Below are 22,513 nucleotides of genomic sequence, written 5' to 3' on the forward strand. Positions count from 1 at the left end.
ATAAATGTTCTGTATCTTTCTGGTGTCTGTTGTGATGTTTCCCCTTTCATCTCTGATTTTGTTGATTTGGAGGTGCTCTTTCTTTCTTTTTAAAGATCAATCCAAACCCATCAAGTTAATATCAAGTTATGTGCATCAAGTTATTTAAATCTGAATCCAGAGAGCCTAGAAAACATCTCAATCCACCCTCCTTGCCACCCTCAGGGGGCAAGGAAAGGTGCTTTGAGTTTTTTATTTTTACACTTGACAGAATACTTTTCTTTAAATTAAAATAGAGCACCACACATATTCATGCTCTCATTTTCCTTACTAATTCAAGTGCACCCTGCTGCTATTCAGAAACACTCCAAAGAGAGACACTTGCTTCCTGATTACACATTCAAATAAATGCATAACATGCATTTCAACTTGGAATCACTTTCTTTAAGAAATTAACTTGTGGAAACCAAGTTACTGCAACATCATGCCTAAAGTTATGCCAAAACCAAAATTTTAATGCCTAAAACAAGGTGGGTATGGTGGTACATACTGTAATCCCAGCACGTGGGGATGTTCAGCAGGATTACTACAAATGTGAAGCCAGTCTGGACTAGAGAGTGAGACCCTGTCTCAAAAAAAAAAAAAGCCATGCCACTGCAGTTGTGTACAGCTAATCTCAGCACTAGGAAGGCAAAGGCAGGAGGTTCAAGAATTCAAGGTCATCCTCTACTACATAGCCAGCAGGAGGCCAGTCTGAATTCTAAAAGGAAACCAGTAAGACAGCTCACTCAGCAATTAAGAACACTTGCCAGCAAGCTGGATGACCTGAGTTCAATCCCAGAACACACACGGCAGAACAAGAAAACTGAGTGCCACAAGTTGTCTTTGAACCTCAATATGGGTGCCTAGCACTCACATACCCACATACATGCAAACACATACACATACACAAAACAAATGTTAAAAAGAAAAGAATTTTTAAAACAAAACAAAGCCTTCTGATATACTGTACAAGTATGTTAAGGCAGTAATATTGCCCACTGTAACTTAAAAAAAAAAAGATCAATTTCAAAATGACAGGAAACATTAGAATTTACTAAGTTCATTCTTCTCTGCAAAGCAGCAGATGCTCACACAAGGGTAGTGATCCAGAGCAGACAGCATCCTTGACACATCCCAAGTCAAAGAAAATACAGCTTCAGCCCCCAGAGACAGTTTGAGTCAGACAACTTTAAGACATAAAGCTCCCAGATGACAACCAGTTAATGATTTTTCCAGAATTTATATTTTGCTTTCCCTGATCAATTTGAAGAGCAAGAGAAAATGAATTAAATGGTTGAGGCTGAAGGTATGAGGGTCAATAATGAACAATTTTTTTACTTAATCATAGGCCTCAGGAACACATGAAGGGTAGGAATCAGATGGAGGTTCTTCTAATAGGCCGAGATGCAAAAGGTCACATGATGGGAAACATACAAAAGAGGAAGAACCTAAACAATAATTAACCAGCAGAGGGAAAACGGTGAAATAACAATAAGCCAGAACTCAGAGCAAGAATATGAGAAAAATGGTGCACATCTTTAATTCCAACAACTCATGAGGCTGAGGCAAGCAGATGGATGTGAGTTCAGGCCAGCCTGGTCTACATAGTGAGTGCCAGGCCGTGAGGCTACAACAGGGATACCCTGCCTCCTCCACCATCATCACCACCACCAACACCACCAACACCACCACCACCACCCCCACCACCCCACAAACCCCCACACCCCCCCACACACACAAAAGAATGAGAAATACCACCTGATTTCGTATTAGACTTAAAGTTATGCCGGGCGTGGTAGCGCACACCTTTAAATCCCAGCACTTGGGAGACAGAGGCAGATGAAGTTTTGTGAGTTCGAGGCGAGGCCAGCCTGGTCTACATAGTGAGTTCTAGGACAGCTGGGGCTACAAGGAGACCCTGTCTCAAAAGGACAAAAATAAATAAATAAAGTTATTACATTAATCTGAAAACCTAACTGACTTAACCTTAATCTTTTAAACTGCTAAATATTTTCCTGCTGCTGCTTTTCCAAGAGCATCATTACCATGTTTGAAACCCATACTCAGCATTCCAAAGAAAAACAATTGTCATTTTCTCCTGTGAAAAATAGCCAGCCAATATGTTAAGATCAAGCTCATGACTTCAACTTAGTAAAACCACACTGACCAAACTAGATAAACTAAAATGCAACCTCTCTCCATACCTTCACACAAAGCTACTCGTAGCTGTTTCAAGTTTTCACAACATGAACTCATCAAACTCGGACTTCTGTCTGCCTCTCATCTATCACCCCTCAAATCATACTCAAAGCAGTCACTGACAGTTGCTTTATCCTGGTCACATCCGCCTTTTGATATCTAATCATCCAGGCTGCTTATATTAGGTGTAGGTAACATCACTCTGAAGCTGTCAACATCTGCACTGGACAGAAGACTAATGTTTACCTCCTTCAATCTGACTTGATTCAGTTGCCAGAGAAACAAATAATACCTCAAGAAACTGACATCTTGTGTTCAATATCCTTTTTGTCAGGAATGAAATACATAATTTCCTTAAAACTGCCTTACCAAGGTTAACAATTAAAAAACAAACACACACTAGGGACTGAGGAAATGGTTTATCAGCTAAGATGTCTACTGTACAAGCATGAGAACTGGAGTTCAGACCAGACCCCCAGAACCTACAAGCCTGCAATCCCAGTATACACAGAGACAGAGACAGAATCCCCAAAGCTAGCAGGCTAGCTGCATAAGCTGCAACTAGCACACTCTAGATTCAGCCAGAGATGCTGTCTCAATATATAAGATGGAGCACTATGCCCTGAACTGTGAGGCAAAATAACTTTTCCTCCCATAAGCTGCTTCTTATTCAGTCACAGAAATAAGAAAAGTAATGCAGTTATGCAATCAAGGCTGGCTTTGGCAGAGGGAAGAGGAATAGACACATAGATCAGTCCAGGAAATAAGGAACCCAGATCTAACAATGAACTGATTTTTAAAGAGATGTAAAATTAATTCAATAGAGGAAAGACAACACTTTCAATAAATGATGCTGGAGGGACTGGGTTATCCATAGGCCAAAAAGAAACCGGGGGGGGGGGGGAGCTAGAGAGATGACTCAGTGGTTAAGAGCACTTGTTCTTACAGACCACTGGAGTTTAGTTCCCAGCATCCACATGGCAGCTCACTTCCAGTTCCAGGGGATCTGATGCCCTCATCTGGCCTCTAGGCACAGCACCAATTCAGGCAAAACATTCATGCACAAAATAAAAAATGAATCCTTTAAATTTTAGATAGATTAGTGCATCTCTAAACTCTCACCAGGAAAGGTTCTTCTTGTAGCTGACGGTGATTAATAGAGACCAAAACGGTCAACATACAGAGACTAAGAGTCTGCAGAATACTCAGCCCTAAATGGGACACCTATGTATTGCACTCTCTCCTCTCAAGGCTCAGGTATCATTTCAGAAGAAAATACAGAAAAATTCTAAAAGTGAGAGATGGGAGGTAATACAAGGAAACTGTTTTCTAGATACCACAGGGTAGTTGCACATATGAAACCACAGCATTTATGACAACATGCAGAGGATCTGTCCAAAGCCAAGCCAAACAGGGGCCCAGTATGAATGGGGGAGGTGGGCAGGAAGTTCCAGCCCTAACTAAGGGTCCACCAGCAATTGACAGATGCTGGGAGGAGAGTCTGTTTTCCTTACTGGTGTGATGCTTGGTAGGTTAACTGGACTCCAAGGGATAGATCTACACCCAAGAGAACTTGGGAAACACAGATTAGGCTTGATAGGCCTTTAAAATAAAAGCAATGGGGCTGAAGAAATGGATCAGTTAAGAGCACTGATCCTTCTTGCTGAGGACCCAGGTTTGGTTCCCAGCACCCACATGGTGGCTATCTACTGTCTATAACTATAACTCTAGTTCCACGGAATCCAATGCCCTCTTGGACACCGGTGCACAACACATGTGTACTTACACACATTCAGGCAACACACTCAAACACATAAAATAAAAATAATGAATAAAATAGTTCTTAAATAAAAGCTAATAATAGAGATAGAAGTGAGGTGGGACAGTGAGGCTGGGATGGGGGGGAAAGGAGGTCTGAATATGAACAAAATACATTACATAAAGTTCTCAAATCAGTACAAGTATTTCTTTTTCTTTTCTTTTTTCTTTCCTTTTTTGAGACAGGGTCTCCCTGTAGACCCAGCTGGCCTGGAACTCTCTATGTAGACCAGGCTGGCCTTGAACTCACTGAGATTGGCCTGCCTCTTCCTCCCAAGTGCTGGGATTAAAGGTGTGCCCCACCACACCTGGCCCAAATATTTCTTTTATTTTATTTTTTAACATTTTATTATTTTTATATTTTATATGTACGAGTATATTGCCTGCATGTATGTGAGTGCACCCGTGGGTGCTGGGAATCAAACCCGGGTCCTCTGCAGGAACAGTCAGTGCTCTTAACCACTAAGCCATCTCTCCAGCCCCAAATATTTCTTTTAAAAAAGAATGAATCTTCCTATGGAGAGGTTATATTCAGGCTATGCAGTATCCATGAGATAGTACATAGCAATAAAAAATTTAAACTCTTGATAGGTACACCAATATAGATGCCACACAAGGGGAGGACATCATGCTCAGTGGAGGGAAAATAAAAAAATCTCAAAAGAATAGAATTACAGTGCTCAGAACAGACTCATTACCAGTGATTCTGCAAAGTGGAGAAGGGGAAGGTGTATGACTTTGAGTGCAAAGAGGTAGTGTTAAAATCTTTGTGGAGATGAACTAGTGTTTTAATATTTATTAGTATTTATTTATGTGTATGAGTATGTTGCCTGCATGTGTGTAAGTGCACCTGTGTTGTGCAATGCCCGAGGCAGTCAGAAGATGATGTTGGACTCCCCCTGGAACTGGCGTTATGGACAGTTGTTAGCCGCCATGTGGGTGTGGGAATCAAATCTGGGTCTTCTGCAAGAGCAATCAATGCTCTTAATTGCTGAGCCATTTCTCCAGTTCCCAGTCTCCTATTTCTTTATCTCAATTGCAGTAGTAGTTATATAAAATCTCCACATGTAATAAAAGAAGAATTGGTTCACACACTGAACCAATGTGTGGTTTTGAAAGTGTACTATACACATAGCTGCAAAAGATGTAAACAAGTGAGACGCTGGATAAAGGGTACGCTGGACCTCTCCACTATCTTTACCATTTCTAGTGAATTTATAATTATTTAAAAATAAAAAGTTAAGCAGGGCGTGGTGGCGCATGCCTTTAATTCTAACACTTGGGAGGCAGAGGCAGGCGGATCTCTGTGAGTTCAAGGCCAGCCTGGTCTACATAGTGAGTTCCAGGCCAGCTGGGGCTACAGGGAGACCCTGTCTCAAAAAGACCAAAAATAAAAATAAAAAATAAAAATAAATAAATGAACAAACAAATAAATAAAAAGTTAAACTAAAACAACCTATTAATTGATATTAGTATAACAAGATAATGGACCAAATGCTGTCAAGCAATTTTAACCTTACTGAAAACTGGCACAGCTGAAATCAAATGGCTCTATGCTGAGGAATATTCTTTTCTTTTCCTTTTTCTCTCCTTTTTTCAGAGACATATATCCCAGGATATATCCCAGACTGACCCTGAACTCACAGTGTAGTTAAGGATGGCCTGGAACTTCTGACCTACCTTCCTCCATCTATTGAGCACTGGGATTCCAGGTGAATGAGACCATGGCTATTGCAATACTGGAATCAAACTCAAGTCTTCAAGCATGCTAGGCAACTGAGCTACATCCCCAGCCCCCTGGTACAAATATTTCTAACTTCATGCCCATTGTCTCTCAACATGTTCCTAAAATGATTCAGGTCAAAGAAAAAAAAAATAATTAATTCTTCTCTTACAAAGTTCCTTAATTTTGACTATTAAAAAGAACAGGTCTAGCTGGGCATAGTGGCGCATGCCTTTAATCCCAGCACTCAGGAGGATGAGGCAGGCAGATCTCTGTGAGTTCAAGGCCAGCCTGGTCTATATAGTGAGTTCCAGGCCAGCTGGGGCTACAGGGAGACCCTGACCCAAAAGGACAAAAAAAACAAAACAAAACAAAAAAAACCCCCAAAAACCTTGGCATCTACAAAAATAGGTCGTAGCCAGGTGTGGTGGTGCACACCTTTAATCCCAACACTTGGGAGGCAGAAGCAGGTAAACCTCTGTGAGTTCAAAGCCAACCTGGTCTACACAGTGAGTTCCAGGCCAACTGAGGCTACATGGAGACCCTGACTCAAAAACACCAAAAAAATAATAAAAATAATTAAGTAAAAAAGCTGCCCAAGCTGACAGTTAACTTACATAACAAGTGGTCATTTATCTCTTTGCATTTCCCAATCCACTCCTCCCTTGTTCTTGTACCACTACAATGGTCTCCAAACTCTAGATCCTTCTCTAAATCTCTTTAACCCTTCCTTGCACACAGCTCACACACTAATCTTCCACAAAGTACCACCTTTCCTTATACTCTGTGTTGCCCAGATGGTATAAGTTCCTAAAACAGGAAAATTAAAGAGACATATTTCAGTTTAATTTAAGAAAAAAAAGGTTTAAAAATAAACACAAACCAATACTGGAAAGAGCTGCCTCCTGAGGTAGTGAGTCCTGCATCATTTAATAGATTGGAGCATATGGGAAGCTGTAAACCTGCCTGGACAATAGAATCCTATGATTCCACATCAATCTCCTAAAAGCCCTCCCTTCCTCACCTGGCATTCCAAGCCCCTCTATAGAATGTAACTCCAAGCCAGGTCTATGCCCTTAATTCCACCTACTTTTGAGGTTAAGGTAGAAGGATCAAGTTCAAGGCCAACCTGAGGCTGCCTCAAAAAGAAAAAATAAAACCTAAAAATAAATATCTAGCTCTAAACTTTTTTTTGGAGGGGGAGGCAAGTTCTTACCCCTAGACTCTCTCCCAACTTCATACCAGCAGTGCTCTTAATATTCTCCTCCAGTAAGATCCTCACTGTCCCCAAGACATGACTTGCAATGTCAATTTTTCTTCCCTGGAAGATATCAACTTTCCTTCTACATTTTAAGATCCAAAGCAAGTTCTAACACAGGAAGAGTTCTAGTCTCATATTTATTCTCTCATCATTCCCTCTGCCATTAACAACACTATTAATTTACTTTTCATGCCCATCTGTCCTGATTATAAGCTACAGACTACAACAGGAAAACAGCTGCCTATCTACTAGAAGAGAGTCCCCATCAGAGGAACACACATGATCAACCAGCTCCATTCTCTACTCTGGTGTTTCTAACACATAGTCTTCATAGAAGATACCCTTTTAGCCAATATTTTATCATGTATTTGAGCCTCTATTTTGTTTCTGGCCTTTGTTTTATTTTTTTGAGACAGTCTCATTCTGTAGCCCAGATTGGCTACTTGGGCTCTTTACAAAATATTTGAAGCAATGCAGGATTGCATAAAGGTGCTTCTTTGGGTCTTCACCCAGTCATGTCCACGAGCAGTTGGGAAGAAGCTAATAGTATTAAAGCAAGTTTCCAATATTAACCTTTGAAAGTCAATTCTGCAGATTGCTGCCAATGGGTTATAAACATTGTTATTTTTTCATGCGTGTGTGTGTGTGTGTATGTGTGTGTGTGTGTGTGTGTGTACACATGACTTCCACATGAATGCTGTGGCACAGGTGTACTCACACACATGCAGGCACATACACATAAACAAACAGAGAAACAAACTAAATATAGTAAAAAAAAAAAAAAAAAATCGAATTTATTTTCTAGAAAGACCAGCCTCTTTGTTTAAAAATCGGGATTAACCTACCTTGTTTTCGAACATCTTCTACAGCAGCCACAAGCTCCTCCTTGAGAAATTGACTCTCTTTTGCAATTTTATCCCCCTTTTCCAAGAAATTCTCAGTTGCTTGTTCAACAGATGCAGCCAAAACATGGGCCTTCTTAGACCGACCTCTCTTTTTATTAGAGGGCCCTTTACTATTGGTGTTTACCAGGGTTGTAACCTAAAAGTTTTATTTTAAAAAAAGTAGTCATTTAAAGTGAAAAGTAACAAGAGATTAACATCTTTAAAGACACCAAGAATAAGTTCATAAGGAAGTAGAACATCACATTTAGCAATTGTGCTAAGTGCTAAATAACACAATTCTCTACAGATTTGATATATAAAAATGATACTGTAGTTTCCAAAATAATTTCTATTTCTCAACGTATAAGAAACGTAATAGCTTAATTTCTAAAACAGCACCATTAGGTTTTTAGATTGAGTTTATAAACTGAAAATATAATTAATAACAAGTAAAATGTCTTGCATTTTGTTACCACGAAGTTCCAGAAACAGTTGAACAATAAATGTAGCTTTACCTGAAGGTTATATTGTCACTGTTACCAATCTTTGCAAACTATTTTAAGGTAACTTGCTTCTGAAGTTTGTTTAGTCACAGAACTCTTAGCAATTAATTAGTACACGTCCTTAATAAAGGAAAGAAAATTTGCGCATAGAAGCCTACTGTGATGATGCTAAAAGGTCTAGAACATTATCATTAATAAGTTTAATTAATACCAGATGATCTGTAGGTTGAAGATGATTAAAGTTTTGTTGCGGTGTAAATTCACCAAACAAAAGACCTGAAAGGTACAGCATTCTGGGTTCAAGTAGTAAATATTCCAGTCTTAGCCTTACACACCTACATATAGATATCAAAATAATCAGTGTATGGCTTGGAAGGCAACTTTTTTGTAAGATAGCAAATGCCACTCTCATTTTCTCTGTTCTTATATAAAAATATATACATATATTAACTATCCCAAAACAGTAAAAATATATAGCTAGCTGCTAACAGTTAATAAATCACAATATGATGCATGTATTTGTAACAGAATACACCAAACCTACACCCTCAAACTGAATTGCCTGCCAACTAATCCTACATAATGAAAGATGCATTAAAGGCTGAGCGAGTATGGTGGTACATGCCTTTAATCCCAGCACTTGGGAAGCAGAGGTGGGTGGCTCTATGTTAGTCTGAGGCCAGCCTGGTCTAGGTATCAATCAGGTCAGCAAGGGTTACATGGTGAGACCCTGTCTCCAGATAATAATAATAATAATAAAATAAATAAATAAGTAAATAAATAAGTAAATAAATAAATAAGAAAACTGCATTAAGCTGAGTGATGAACCTTATCAAGGGTCCATGTCTCATTTTCCTTGGATTCCCTCTCTAATGAGGGGTGAAGTTATCTGCAAAATACAAATATTTGGAAAGTTGTACTATATATCAATAACATTTACTGCTGGCAGTAAGACTGAAGAAAATGGTAGCAGCTGTAGTCTAAAGAATTAAACCTGGGGCTAGAGAGAAAGCTCAGCAGATAAGAGCACTGGCTGTTCTTTCAGAGGACCTAGGCTCAACTCCCAGCACCCATATGACAGTTAACAACTGTCTGTAACTCCAGTTCTGGGGGAATCTGATGCCCTCTTCTGACCCCCATGGGCACTGCATAACACGGGTACACTTACACACATGCAGGCAATACACTCATAAAATAAAAATAATAAAATTTAAAAGAAGAGAAAGGAGAGGATTAACTCAAGCCAGGCATGGTGGTGCATGCCTATAATCCCAGCAGCACCTCAGAGGTGGAGACAGGATCAGGAGAGTTTAAGAAGTTTGAGGTCAGCCTTTCCTACATGACCTTGTCTCAACAACCCCTCCCCGCAAAAATCTTAATATATCTATGTACCAATATTCAAATACTAGTGAAGCCAAATCATCCAAGTACTCTCAACCTAAAAACCACTCAAATTAAGACTCTGAGCTAAATAATCTTGGTCATGTGTTCCTTATCCAGCTCTACTACTACAGAACCATGTTAGAACAACCATGCCTTTGGATTTCATATTCTTACCTGTGTAACAAGAGGTTCCAACAATCTTTCAACTGCCAGGGTCCTGATTTCTAGACTTTTGGGGTCCCATTTGAAGTTTATGTTGCCTGTGTGGACAGCAGTCATTTCTAGGAGAGAAACAAAAGGCAAGTCAGGTGAAAATCAAAGAGAAACATGAGACACACAATAACCCTTCTCTGGCACAGACTTTCATATCAGGAAAGCAACATTCACAAGATGAGATCATTGTACCTAAGCTCTATCTATATAATCTTTTTTTTAAAAAAGATTTTATTTTTATTTTATGTGTATGAGTGTTTTGCCTATCATGTATGTAAGTGCACCATGCGCATGTCCAGTGCCTACAGAGGCCAGAAGAGAACACTGGATCCCCTGGAATTAGACTGTGTGAGCTGCCATACGGGTGCTGGGAACTGAACCCAGATCCGCTGTAAGAGAAGCCAGTGCTCTTAACCATTGAGCCTCTCTCCAGCCCTGTATATCAGCTCTTACACTAACAATTTACAATGGTTTACAAATACTAACAGGCATTCTCAAGCACACAGAACTTTCACTTGGGGCTTCTCTTTTACCAACATGTTTCTATTTCCAGTTTTTCCAACCCAACCTTGGAAGCAACATCAAAAACAAGTGAAGGGTATTTTAAAAGAAATTTCTTCAGACACCAATACAGAAAATTCTGACTTTTTTTCACTTATACTACAATATTATTCAAAAGGCATACCTCATTTCATTTTTTATGGATTCTTGGAGAACATCTTGTCTAACTGTATTAAACCATAATAACTAAGTCTGTTGTCCTTAATACCTATCACTCAAAGCCAGAAGAAATTTGTTTTTAATATTATCTTATACGAGTGTTTTGCCTGCACATATGAAAGTGCACTTGTGTGTGCAATGTCTGCAGAGGCCAGAAAAGGGCATCAAATCCACTGGAACTGGATAGTTGTTAGCCACTATATGGGTGCTGGGAACTGAACTCAGGTCCTCTGAAGAGCAGCCAGTGCTCTTAACCACTGAACCATCTCTCCAGTCCCCAAAGCCAAAAGAAATTTTTTTTAATATTTTATTATTTTTATTTTATGTGTGAGTGTATTGCCTGCATGTGTGTAAGTGCACCCATGTCATGCAATGCCTGCAGAGGTCAGAAGAAGGCATCATATTCCCCCAGAACTGGAGTTAGAGATGGTTACCCCCTTTTTAAAAAAAAAATAACAAAGAAATGTTTTCTTATTTTTATTTTATGTGTATGATCTGATTATTTTATGTATTGTCTGCATGTAGGTAGGTACACCTGTGTTGTTCAGTGCCTGAAGGGGTCAGGAGATGGCAACAGATCCCCTGGAACTGGAGTTATGGATGGTTTTTAGCTGCCATGTGGGTGCTGGGACTCAAACTCAGGTCCTCTGCAAGAATCTCTGAGCCATCTCTCCAGCTTCTCCACCTTATTTTTTGAGACAGTCTTTTACTGAGTCCACTGATTGCCTTGACTGGCTAGCCAGTAATCCCCAGGGTTCCTCCTGTCTTCACCTCCCCAGCAGTACTTTTACATTGATACACAGGATTCCAGGCCTTTATGCTTGTGCAAGAAGCACTTTACTGATCGAGCCATTTCCCTAGCCCCTCCTTTTTATTTTTGTTGATTCCTCCTTTCCCCAGTCTTAATGACTCTGTCTAATAATGGAAGTTTCCCTTGAAACCAATATAGTGATGGTTAACTGTGATTTAAAAGTTCTTTTGTGGGGCTGGAGAGATGGCTCAGTGGTTAAGAGCACTGACTGCTCTTGCAGAGGACCCGGGTTCAATTTCCAGCACCCACTTGGTGGCTAACAACTGTCCCTAACTCCAGTCCCAGGGGATTCGACAGCCTCTTCTGACCTCTGCAGGCATTGCACGACACGAGTGCACTTACCTACATAATTTAAAAAAAAAAAAAAAAATATGTAGGGCTGGGCATGGTTCACATCTTTGATCCCACAGCTCAGGAAGCAAAGCAGGTGAGTCTGAGGCCAGCCTGATCTACATAGCGAGTTCCTAGCCAGCCAGTGCTAAACAGTGAGACCCTGTCTTGAAAATCAGATAAACAGGGCTGGAGAGTTGGCTCAGCAGTTAAGAGCACTGACTGCTCTTGCAGAGAACCTGGGTTCGATTCCCAGCACCCACATGGTGGTTATGAACCATCCTTAACTCCAGTTCCAGGGGAATCTGAAGCCCTCTTCTGACCTCCGCGGCGAGTAAGAGACCCCACATCAACCTGCTATCCATGTATGTGCACCGTCATATAAAATAAATAGATGATAGACAGATGACAGATAGATAGATAGATAGATGATTGATAGATAGATAGATAGATAGATAGATAGATAGATAGATAGATAGTAAGGAGTCAACATGATAGAATGCACCTACAGTACCTACTAAACACTCAGGAGGTAGAGGAGAGAGGATCATTTGACTCCAAGAGCTGGAAGACCAGTTTGAGCAGCATAAGAAAATGAAAAAAGATTAAGGGAAGAAGGGGGAATAAAATGACAGTAACTGCCTATAACAACAGACAGATACATACACAAGCTTAGGGATAAATCTTACAAAAAAAGGAGTGTGGTAAAGGAATTTCTTTTACCTCATGCGTAGAGTTAGAAAAAAAACATTTTGTTATAACTGATTCTAGCAAGGATTATCGTAGATGTTAAAATCATCAGGTAAAAAGGCAACTGGGCAACAGGGTATTGGTAAATTACCAAATATGCTTGGGCCAGTAATTTACTAACAAAGAGTTAGTTTACAATATTGAGATTTAATGGCAATTTCCTTAAAACAGCATTCCTAATAACTGGACATTTGATATTATATTCCCTAATATGATGAAACATGACGTATTCTATGTTATCTGTACATATTCTTGTTGGGGGGAAAAAAAAAAAAACAATGTTTCACCTCAGTCTGAATGACATGGGGAATGAAACCTATTTTATGACATGGATCTCTGGCAATCCTACAGAGCCTATACACCAGCACTTTTCCAAGAAATAGAATATGAACCATGTGTGCAATTTGTGCTAGTCACACTGAAAACATAAAAAGAAACAGGAAAATTGATTTTAATGATATACTTTATTTAACCCAACATATCTAAAAATATTCCAATGGACATGGGGAATGAAACCTATTTTATGACATGGATCTCTGGCAATCCTACAGAGCCTATACACCAGCACTTTTCCAAGAAATAGAATATGAACCATGTGTGCAATTTATGGTAGTCACACTGAAAACATAAAAAGAAACAGGAAAATTGATTTTAATGATATACTTTATTTAACCCAACATATCTAAAAATATTCCAATGATAGCTAAGCACCAAGTGTTTAAAATATGGTATGTATTTTATACTTATGACACAACTCAATTCAGTCAAGCCACACTAAAAGTGTTCAACAGGGTTGGAGAGATGGCTCAGCAGTTAAGAACACTGATTGCTCTTGCAGAGTACCCAGGTTTGGTTCCTAGCACCCATATGGCAGGTAACAATCATCTCTCTGTAACTCCAGTTCCAAGGAATCTGATACCCTCTTCTGGTCTCCATGGGCATTGCATGACATGGGTGACCTTATATACATGCAGGCAAAACACTCAAACATATAAAATAAAAATAAACTAATTTTTAAATTATTTTAAAATTATTTTAATTTCATCTTTTTGAGACAGGGTCTCCCTGTAGCTGCAGTTGGCCTGGAACTCCCTATATAGACCAGGTTGGCCTTGAACTCAGAGACCCACCTGCCTCTGCCTCCTGAGTGCTGGGATTAAAAGTGTGCACCACCATGTCCACATTTAAAATGCAGGCAATACACTCATACACACAAAAGAAATACACATAAAAAATTTTTTAATAAGTAAAATATTTAAAATAATTTTAAAAGCCAGTAGACTCATGCAGCTAGAGACTACAATCTACAATGCAGACTCTTTTGCAGAAAATCTTCTAAGTGTCCAACATACAAATCAAAAGATTACAAAGAAGCCAAGCATGGTGGCTCACACCTGTAATCCCAGGACTCAGAGAGGCAGAAGTGTGGGAAGCAGATGGAGACAGAGCTCTGTGAGTTCCAGGCCAGCCTGATCTATATAGAGAGTTCCAGGCCAGCTGGGGCTACACAGTGAGACTGTTTAAAAAAAAAAAAATTTACAAAGGAAAACACTGAAAATTATGAACTATTAAGATGTAAGATACATTAATGCACGTTTTTTTAAAGACAAGGTTTCACTAACTTGCACACAATGACATTTTAAACTCTTGCCTCAGTATCCCAAGTGCCAAGATTACAGGTGTGCATCACCACATCGCCCAAGTGCTTGTTTATTAACACATTAAAAAGATATGGCAAGAGGTTGGAAAGGTGGTTCAGCCTTTTAGAGCACTGCCTGTTCTTACAGAGGACCGCAGTTCAGTTCCCAGCACCCACATGGCAGCTAACAACCATCAATAACTCCAGTTCCAGGGGATCTGATACCTTCTTTTGACCTCCAGTGGGCACTGCACACATGTGGTACACTTAACATATGTGCAGGCAAAACACACATATATACACATAATATTCAAAAATAATATAAAAAATATGACAAAAGCCCTTATAACTGCTTTCAAATAGTAATGAACATGCACATTTTTTTCCAAGACACCCTTTATCATTACAGCAACTATGAGAAACACTGATATTCCTACTGGTTACAAAGTTATAGGTACAGCTGAAAACTTATTTTTTATCTGTATTATTAACAGAAGAAAATGCTAAATTAATGTTAAGAGGGCACTGAACACACAAAAAAAATTTTTTTCCAATCCAAATTCACTAATTACAAATTAAGAAATCTCAATCCAAAATAAATTTCAAATTTGTAAGTATAGGAGATATAAAACATATTATGCAGGACCGTGAGAAAGCACACAAACCCTTAGTTACCCATGGTGACTCATGCCTATATTCTCAGCACTTAGGAGGCTTAGGCAGAAGGATTACTAGGAGTTCAAGGCCAGCCTGGGCTACACAATGTATTTCTGGGCCACCCACACAGGTCTACATAGTAAGACTCTCTCAAAAAAAAAATTTCTGGGCCCCCCCCAAGGGTCTAAAAAGTAAAACTCCCCAAAAAAAAAAAAAAAAAAAAAAGTCAATTGGGTACAGTGATAAACCAGGACAGGAAGATCACTTAAGTCCAGGAATTTTAGACTAGCAGAGAATAATGGTTCTAGCTGTGATCCTAGCATTCTAACATTCAGGAGACTGAGTTCCAAAGACACTGTAATTTCTTGGCTAGCCATGGCTACACAGTACTTCCAGGTCAGCCTAGGCTATAGTAAAAACAAAATCAACACAAAGATATTTGGAAAAAAGACAAAGACATACACACGGATATTCACTCAATTTTTCTTTTTCTTTTTTAAAATATTTTATTACTTTTATTTTAAGTGTATGAGTGTACTGCCTGCACGTATGTAAGTGCAATGCCCAAGAAGACCAGAGGAAGATGACGGATTCCCCTGGAACTGGAGTTACAAATGGTTGTTAGCCACCATGTGGGTGCTGGGAATCGAACCTGGATCCTCTGCAAGAGCAATCAGTGCTCTTTACCACTGAGCCAGATCTCCAGCCCCTCAATTTTTCTTTTAACTGTGTTTCAGATCTAAATTTCTCATTTTAAAAGATAGGGAAGGGCCAGGCATGGTGGCACAGGCCTTTAATCCCAGTGCTTGGGAGACAGAGGCAGATGGATCTCTGTGAGATTAAGGCCAGCCTAGTCTACATAGTGAGGTCCAGTCCCTGTCTCAAAAAGACCAAAGGAAAAAAAAAAAAAAAAAAAAAAAAAAAGAAAGAAAGAAAAGAAAGTGCTTACTGTACAAGCCTGATCTGGGTTCAATCCACAGAAACCAAGTAAGGGTAGAAGGAGAGAACCAACTCCACAAAGTTGTCCTCTGACCACACACACACCATGGCATGTGTGTGGAACACATCATGCAAATAATAAAATTGTTTAAATGGAGAAAACAAAGCTGGGTATGGTGTGACACACCTCTAACTCTAGCACCTCAGAAGACTGAGTCATGAGAATTGCTGTGAGTTCAAGGCCAGCCTGGACTACAGGATGAGATATTGGGGTGGGGGTTTGCTTGGGCACAATGGGGCCAAAATCCCAGCATGCACTCAGGATACTGAGGCAGAAAGATCAAAAATTCAAAGCTACATAGTGAGTTCTAGGACAGCCTGGCCTAGAGAGTAAGACCCTGTGTCCAAAATAAGGAACATTCTGCAGTATATGGAAAATGACCTACATATATAACTACAGAAATCAACCGGAAGTATAATTGTAGGGAGGGTAAAAAAGGAACCTAAATGTATATACTAAAATATGAAAACCGTCATCTCTAAAAGTTGAGAATAACTATTACAAATGGTTTTAAACATTCCTATTCCTTAACTACATTTTCTGATATTATGAAAATTATAGAAAATTTCAAAAATATTTCCATAATTAATAAACCTAAAATCTTTATTGTACAAGATATAACAAGAGAATCAAAGGGCACACTTAATCATCTTAACTACTTTGAACTTGTTCCCTCATTTATATAGTAAGACTACCAATCAACACCTTTTAAAAAATGCTTTTCTATAGATTTAATTAGATAAAACATGCTATGATCTTCTGAATAATCTGAATCTACCTTAGTATGAATTAAAAGAAAAGGAAAAATTCTTCCAAACAAAAGAAAACCAACTAATAAACACAGAAAGAATAAATATACGTACAGAAAACACAATTTAGGCCAGGCATAGTAGTTCACCCCTGTAATCCCAACATTCAGAAAGCTGAGGCAAAAAAACTCAAAAGGCAGTCTAGGTTAAGGAATAAAATCTTGTCAAAAAAAAAAAAAAAGAAAGAAAAGAAAGAAAAGTGGGAGGGAGGTCACCATTTAGGAACTATTGTTACAAAAAAGAATCAAGACTACTTTAAAACATGGTGCTGGAGAGGTGACGGAGCAGTTAAGAGTGGTTGAGGTCCTTGCTCACAACTTCCTGTAACTCCAGCTCCAGGGGGGTATTCAATGCCTCTGGCCTCTGCAGGCAGCTGCACTCAGTATATATACATACCCCCCTACACACACACACACACACACACACACACACACACACACACACACACACAATTTTTAAAAACTGGTAATTTTTTAAAAATATTTTATTTATTTTTCTTTATGTATTTAAGTGTTTCACCTGCATATATATAAATGCACCCATGTAGTGCAATGCACACAGACGCCAGAAAAAGGCATCAGATCCTCCAGAAATGGAATCATAGATGGTTGCCAGCTGCCGTGTGGGTGCTGGGATTCGAACCTGGGTCCTCTGGAAGAAGAGCAAATGTTCTTAACTGCTGAGCCATCTCTCCAGGCCCAATTATTTTAATCTTTAAAGGAAAAAAAAAAAAAAAAAAAGACTACTACTTGGGGCTAGAAAGATGGCTCAGCAGTTAAGAGCACTGGTTGTTCTTGCAGAAGATGGAGATTTGATTCCCAGCACCCACACAGCAGTTAACAACCATCCTAATGCCAGTTCCAAGGGAATCCAACGCTTTCTTCTGATTCCTACGGGCACTGCACAACACAGGTGCACTTATATACATGCAGGTAATACATTTAAACACATAAAATAAAAATAATATTTGTTGACAAAGAGTACTAAACCAAGTAGAAGGAAGTTAACTGAAATACTGAATACATATAGTATCAGAGTAACTCCCAGATACATACAAAAGAAAACACTAACTTTACCATCAGAAACAAGGTATATACAACCTTAACCAAGTAATCAAAATTAACATCTTCAATGCTGGACATGGTGCCACATGCCTTTAATCCCAGCCCTCAGGAGGCAAAGGCAGGTGTATCTCTTTAAGTTCAAGGCCAGCCTAGTCTACATAGCAAGTTCCAGAGCTACCAGCTGGAGCTATAGGGAGACTATTTCACTCCCCCACCCAAAAAAATTAACATCTCCAGTAAAGGACAAACTGACATCATGTACCTCTTGACATGATATACTCACTATAAAGGATAAAACATCACTTCTGTACTATTCTTCCAAAAAACAACTTAATTTCAATCTGGTAATAAGTCAATATTAGACTAATTCAAAGTGAGGCATATTCCACAAAACAACTGTTCAAAGTATAAAGAAATATCAAGGTCTGGCTGGGCATGGTGGCATGCCTTTAATCCCAGCACTCGGGAGGCAGAGGCAGGCAGATCTCTGTGAGTTCAAGGCCAGCCTGGTCTACATAGTGAGTTCCAGAACAGCTGGGGCTACAGGGAGACCCTGTCTCAAAAAGACGAAAAAAAAAAAAAAAAATCAAGGTCAGGAAAACCAAAGATATAAAATTTGAATATGGATTCCAATTTTGTAATAGTACAGAATCAAATGTTAAATTTCCAAATTTTCATCATTAGATTGTAATTATCCAAGCATCAATAAACACTAGAATCGTGTAATGGAGTGCAAAAAAAAAAATGTGGATTTGCAACACAAAATGCAGTTTTCAGGGGATTTGTTCTCGACAGTCGTATTATTCCAGGCCTAGACTTTGGTCTTTAAAGGTTATTGTCCACTAAACTGATCAACCCAGAGTCAGTAAACCTTAGGGGACGGGATGCTCTATGTCGTTAAAGGGCTGTCAACAGATCAAGTAAATGTCACCAAATGTCACAGATAAGACATTTCAGAAGAAATTATTTGCCCCATGGATCCTAGTTTCCAAGCATTTCAAAGAGACTGCTTCAATACAAATAACAGACTCTTTCAGGATTTTAGAGGAATAAAACCAAAGAGTTATTAAAGCAAGTGAACCTAGTTCCATATGAACATTTAGGCTAATTTATGTTTATTAAGCAAGCATAACATACAATTCACTATTTTAGTTTATTTGGAGGTTTTCTGGTAGTAGTGCTTAGAACTGAATAGAAAGCCTCGCACATGCTAGACACTTGCCCTACCCCTGAAGTGATTTATTTACCCAAAGAAATTTTTCTAATTTTTTTCTGAAATAAAAAACTTTCTGTATATAGAGAAATTATTTTGGTTTTAAGATTTTTTAATGTGTGAGTGTTTTGCCTGCACAACTATAAATGCACCTGTGTTGTGCAATGCCTGCAAAAGCCAGAAGGTGGTGTCAGATTCCCTGGAACTGGAGTTATGGACAGTTATTAGCTGCCATGTAAGTACTAAGAGTCAAACCCAGTGGCCAATGCTCTCTTAACCAATGAGCCATCTCTCTAGCCTGGGAAACTATTTTACTTCATTGTTTTTTAAGGTTGGGAACAGTTGTCTACACTTGAAATGCCCATATTTGGGAGGCTGAGGCAGGAGGAAAACCACAAGTTCAAGGCCAGCCTAGATAGTAAATTCCAGACCAGTTTGAGCAACAGTAAAATTCTGTCATCCCCCCCCCCCAAAAGGTGGAGGAGGTCGGGGGGCTGGAGAGATGGCTTAGCAGTTAGGAACACTGTCTGCTATTGCAGAGGACCCAGGTTCAAATCCCAGCACCCACATGGCAGCTAACTGCCACCTGAAACTCCAGTTTCAGGGGATCTGATGCCCTCTTTTGACCTCCACGGGCACTGCATGACATAGATGTACTTAAATACATGCAGGCAATATACTCATATACATAAAATAAAAATAAAATATTTTTTAAAAACAAGCAATAACAACCAAAACCAAACAAACTTACTTCTGAATATTTTACTTTCTTAATTTTGACACTTTAGAGCTCAGAATATAAAATAATTTCAATTTTTTTTTTTTAAAGTCTTTTTGAAACAGGGTCTCCTTGTAGAGAGACCAGCTGGGGCTGGCCTGGAGCTCACTATGTAGAACAGGCTGGCCTTGAATTCACAGAGATCTGCCTGCCTCTCATGCGCCACCATGCCTGGTCTACTCAACAACCTCTTAAAGTATAATCTCTCAGGTGATCTTTCTCCATGGAAATTTGCCCTAATTAAGGAAGTTATGGGGGCTAAAGAGATGGCTCCGTGGTTAAGAGCACTGGCTGTTCCTGCAGAGGACCCAGGATTGAATCCCAGCACCCACATGCAGCTAACAACTGTCTGTAACTCCAGTTCCAGGGATCCAACACCCTCCTCTGTCCTCCTCAGGCATTGCATGACACATACATGCAGGCATTAATACTCATACACAGAAAATAAAATTTAATTTAAAAAATCTTTAAGGGCTGGAGAGATGGCTCAGCAGTTAAGAGCACTGACTGCTCTTGCAGAGGACCTGGGTTTGATTCCCAGCATCCACATGGCGGCTACGAACCGTCCTTAACTCCAGGGGAATCCAAAGCCCTCTTCTGACCTCCGTGGCATTGCATGACACGGGTGCACTCACATACACGCAGGCAATACACTCATACACATAAAATTTTTTAAATTTAAAATTTTTTAAAAAGAAGTTGAAAAAAGTATTCACTCACATTAAGAAACATCAAATATACAGAACTTGAAAACTGAGAACTCATTTAGTAGGCACTGAGTGGGTAAAGGTGCCTGCTGCCAAGCCTGATGACCTAAGGTCAATTCTCACAACTCACATGGTAAGAGAGAACTGGTTCCCTAAATTGTCCTCTGATTTCTGCATGTGCACCATAGCACGTGCACCCACACATATACACACAGTAAGTGTAGTTTTTAAAAAATTTAAGGGGCTGGAGAGATGGCTCAGTGGCTAAGAGCACTGGCTGCTCTTGCAGAGGACCTAGGTTCGATTCCCAGCACTCACATGGTAGCTAACAACTGTCTAAAACTCCAGTTCCAGGGGATCTGACACCCTCTTCTGACTTCCATGGGCACTGCACAACAAAGGTGCACTTACACACATGCACACACAGGTACACTTACACACGCATACACATAAAATAAAAATAATTTTTTAAAAAATTTAAGAGGTTAAATTTTATAGTCCACATCCTTTAAGCCCTAAAATCAGTGGGTTTTTTTTCCTTTTTAAAAATTAATTAAATATTTTCTTTGGTATTTTCACACATGTATAAAATAAATGTCAACCCTCCTTTTCTACAAACTCTTTCTGGTTTGAATGTGAAATGTCCCTCATAGAGCCAAGTATTTGAACACCACTAGTTGGTGATGTTCAGGGAGGTTTAGGAGCTGCAGCCCGGTTGGAGGAAGTATGTCATTGGGAGTAGGCTTTGCGAGTTCAACCTACCATCTACAAAGTAAAGAGAGGTGCTGGAAAGACAGCACCCCAGTTCATTCTGCTCTCCTCTGGCTCATGTGTGCTACTGAAAATGTGACCTCTCTCAACTCCTGCCACCATGCCTCCCTGCCACTATGGACTGACTCCCCCTCTGGAACCATTAAGCCAAAATAAATTCTCTCTTCCCTAAGCTGCTTTTAGTCATAAAATAAAAATAATAAATTTTTTTAAAAATGTAAGAGGTTAAACTAAAAAATTTAAGAGGTTAAATCATAGCAACAGAAAAGTAACTAATACACACATTCCTTTTTGTTTTGTGACTCCACTGAAGGCTATCTGTCTGATGATGGGTTCGGAACTATCCATTGGAGCTTGGTGGGCTCACCAGTGGATACATAACTGAAGTAGCCAACAGTTTAATGGGGAGGGGTTAGGGCCCCATGGGCCTTTTCCCCATCCATAACTGATTGTTTTAAGGCCAGTCTTGTGCAAATCCAGTGCAGATAACTGCAGCTGCTGTGAGTTCAATACTGCAATTGCTATGTCATGACCACAAACAGCATTTCATAGCCTTCTGGATATCTTCTGGCCCTTGTAGTCTTTCTGCTTCCTTTTCCACAATGTTACCTGTGCCTTACAGGGGGTGGTATGTCTTTTTTAGGGCTAGGCACTCAACTGTGACTTACTCTCAGCACCTGAACATATGAGAGTCTCTCTGCATTCACCTCTGTTCATTGCAAAGAGAGGATTCTCTCATTAAGGCTGAGTATAGCATGTTTATGGGTATAAACATAGATATTCAGAAGACAAGGCAGTTTGACACTATGTCAAAGTTCCCCAGCAAGACCTATGATTTCCCAGAGTTATGGGTTCCCGTAGGCCTCAAATCCAATCAGAGGGCAGTTGGTTACCCCCATAACAGTCCCACCACTATTGCAGTATGCACATCTTTCTTGGCAGGTTAGTACTGAAATTCACAGGGTTCAGAGCTGAGTAAGACCACTGATGCCTTCTCTCCACCAGCAGTCTATAGCACCTTCCAGCACTATGAATACTAGCCAACAGGGAGAAGTTTCCAGCTCAGTTCCAGTTTACTTTTCTATGTATCTTATAACCAAGACCTATAGTGTCTTCAGCAATAGTCTTTCCATTGCTCTTTTCACTTATGTTTTCTCAACGGCCTTTGAACTGTTTTGCCAAACTTAATTTCCTCATGCTTAATATGTGGTCCTCCTAGCTAAATTTTAAGTTTAAAGAGAACTATGTGTGTGTGTGTG

General features: G+C 39.5%; 1 protein-coding gene across 1 annotated transcript in view; it reads right to left on the reverse strand.

Annotated features, from left to right (window-relative positions):
- Ctnna1 (catenin alpha 1) overlaps positions 1–22,513 on the reverse strand; it is a 165,059-nt gene that overhangs the window by 119,075 nt on the left and 23,471 nt on the right. Inside the window, exons 2-3 of the mRNA XM_008834280.3 lie at positions 9,967–10,073; positions 7,868–8,063 (exon numbers count right to left, since the gene is read on the reverse strand). Of these exons, the coding sequence (XP_008832502.1) occupies positions 7,868–8,063; positions 9,967–10,071 (301 nt within the window). The 5' untranslated portion in view covers positions 10,072–10,073. The remainder of the gene's footprint in view (positions 1–7,867; positions 8,064–9,966; positions 10,074–22,513) is intronic.

The sequence above is a fragment of the Nannospalax galili genome, unplaced genomic scaffold, assembly GCF_000622305.1.
Source record: "Nannospalax galili isolate Female #2095 unplaced genomic scaffold, S.galili_v1.0 scaffold856, whole genome shotgun sequence".
Lineage (NCBI taxonomy): Eukaryota > Metazoa > Chordata > Mammalia > Rodentia > Spalacidae > Nannospalax > Nannospalax galili.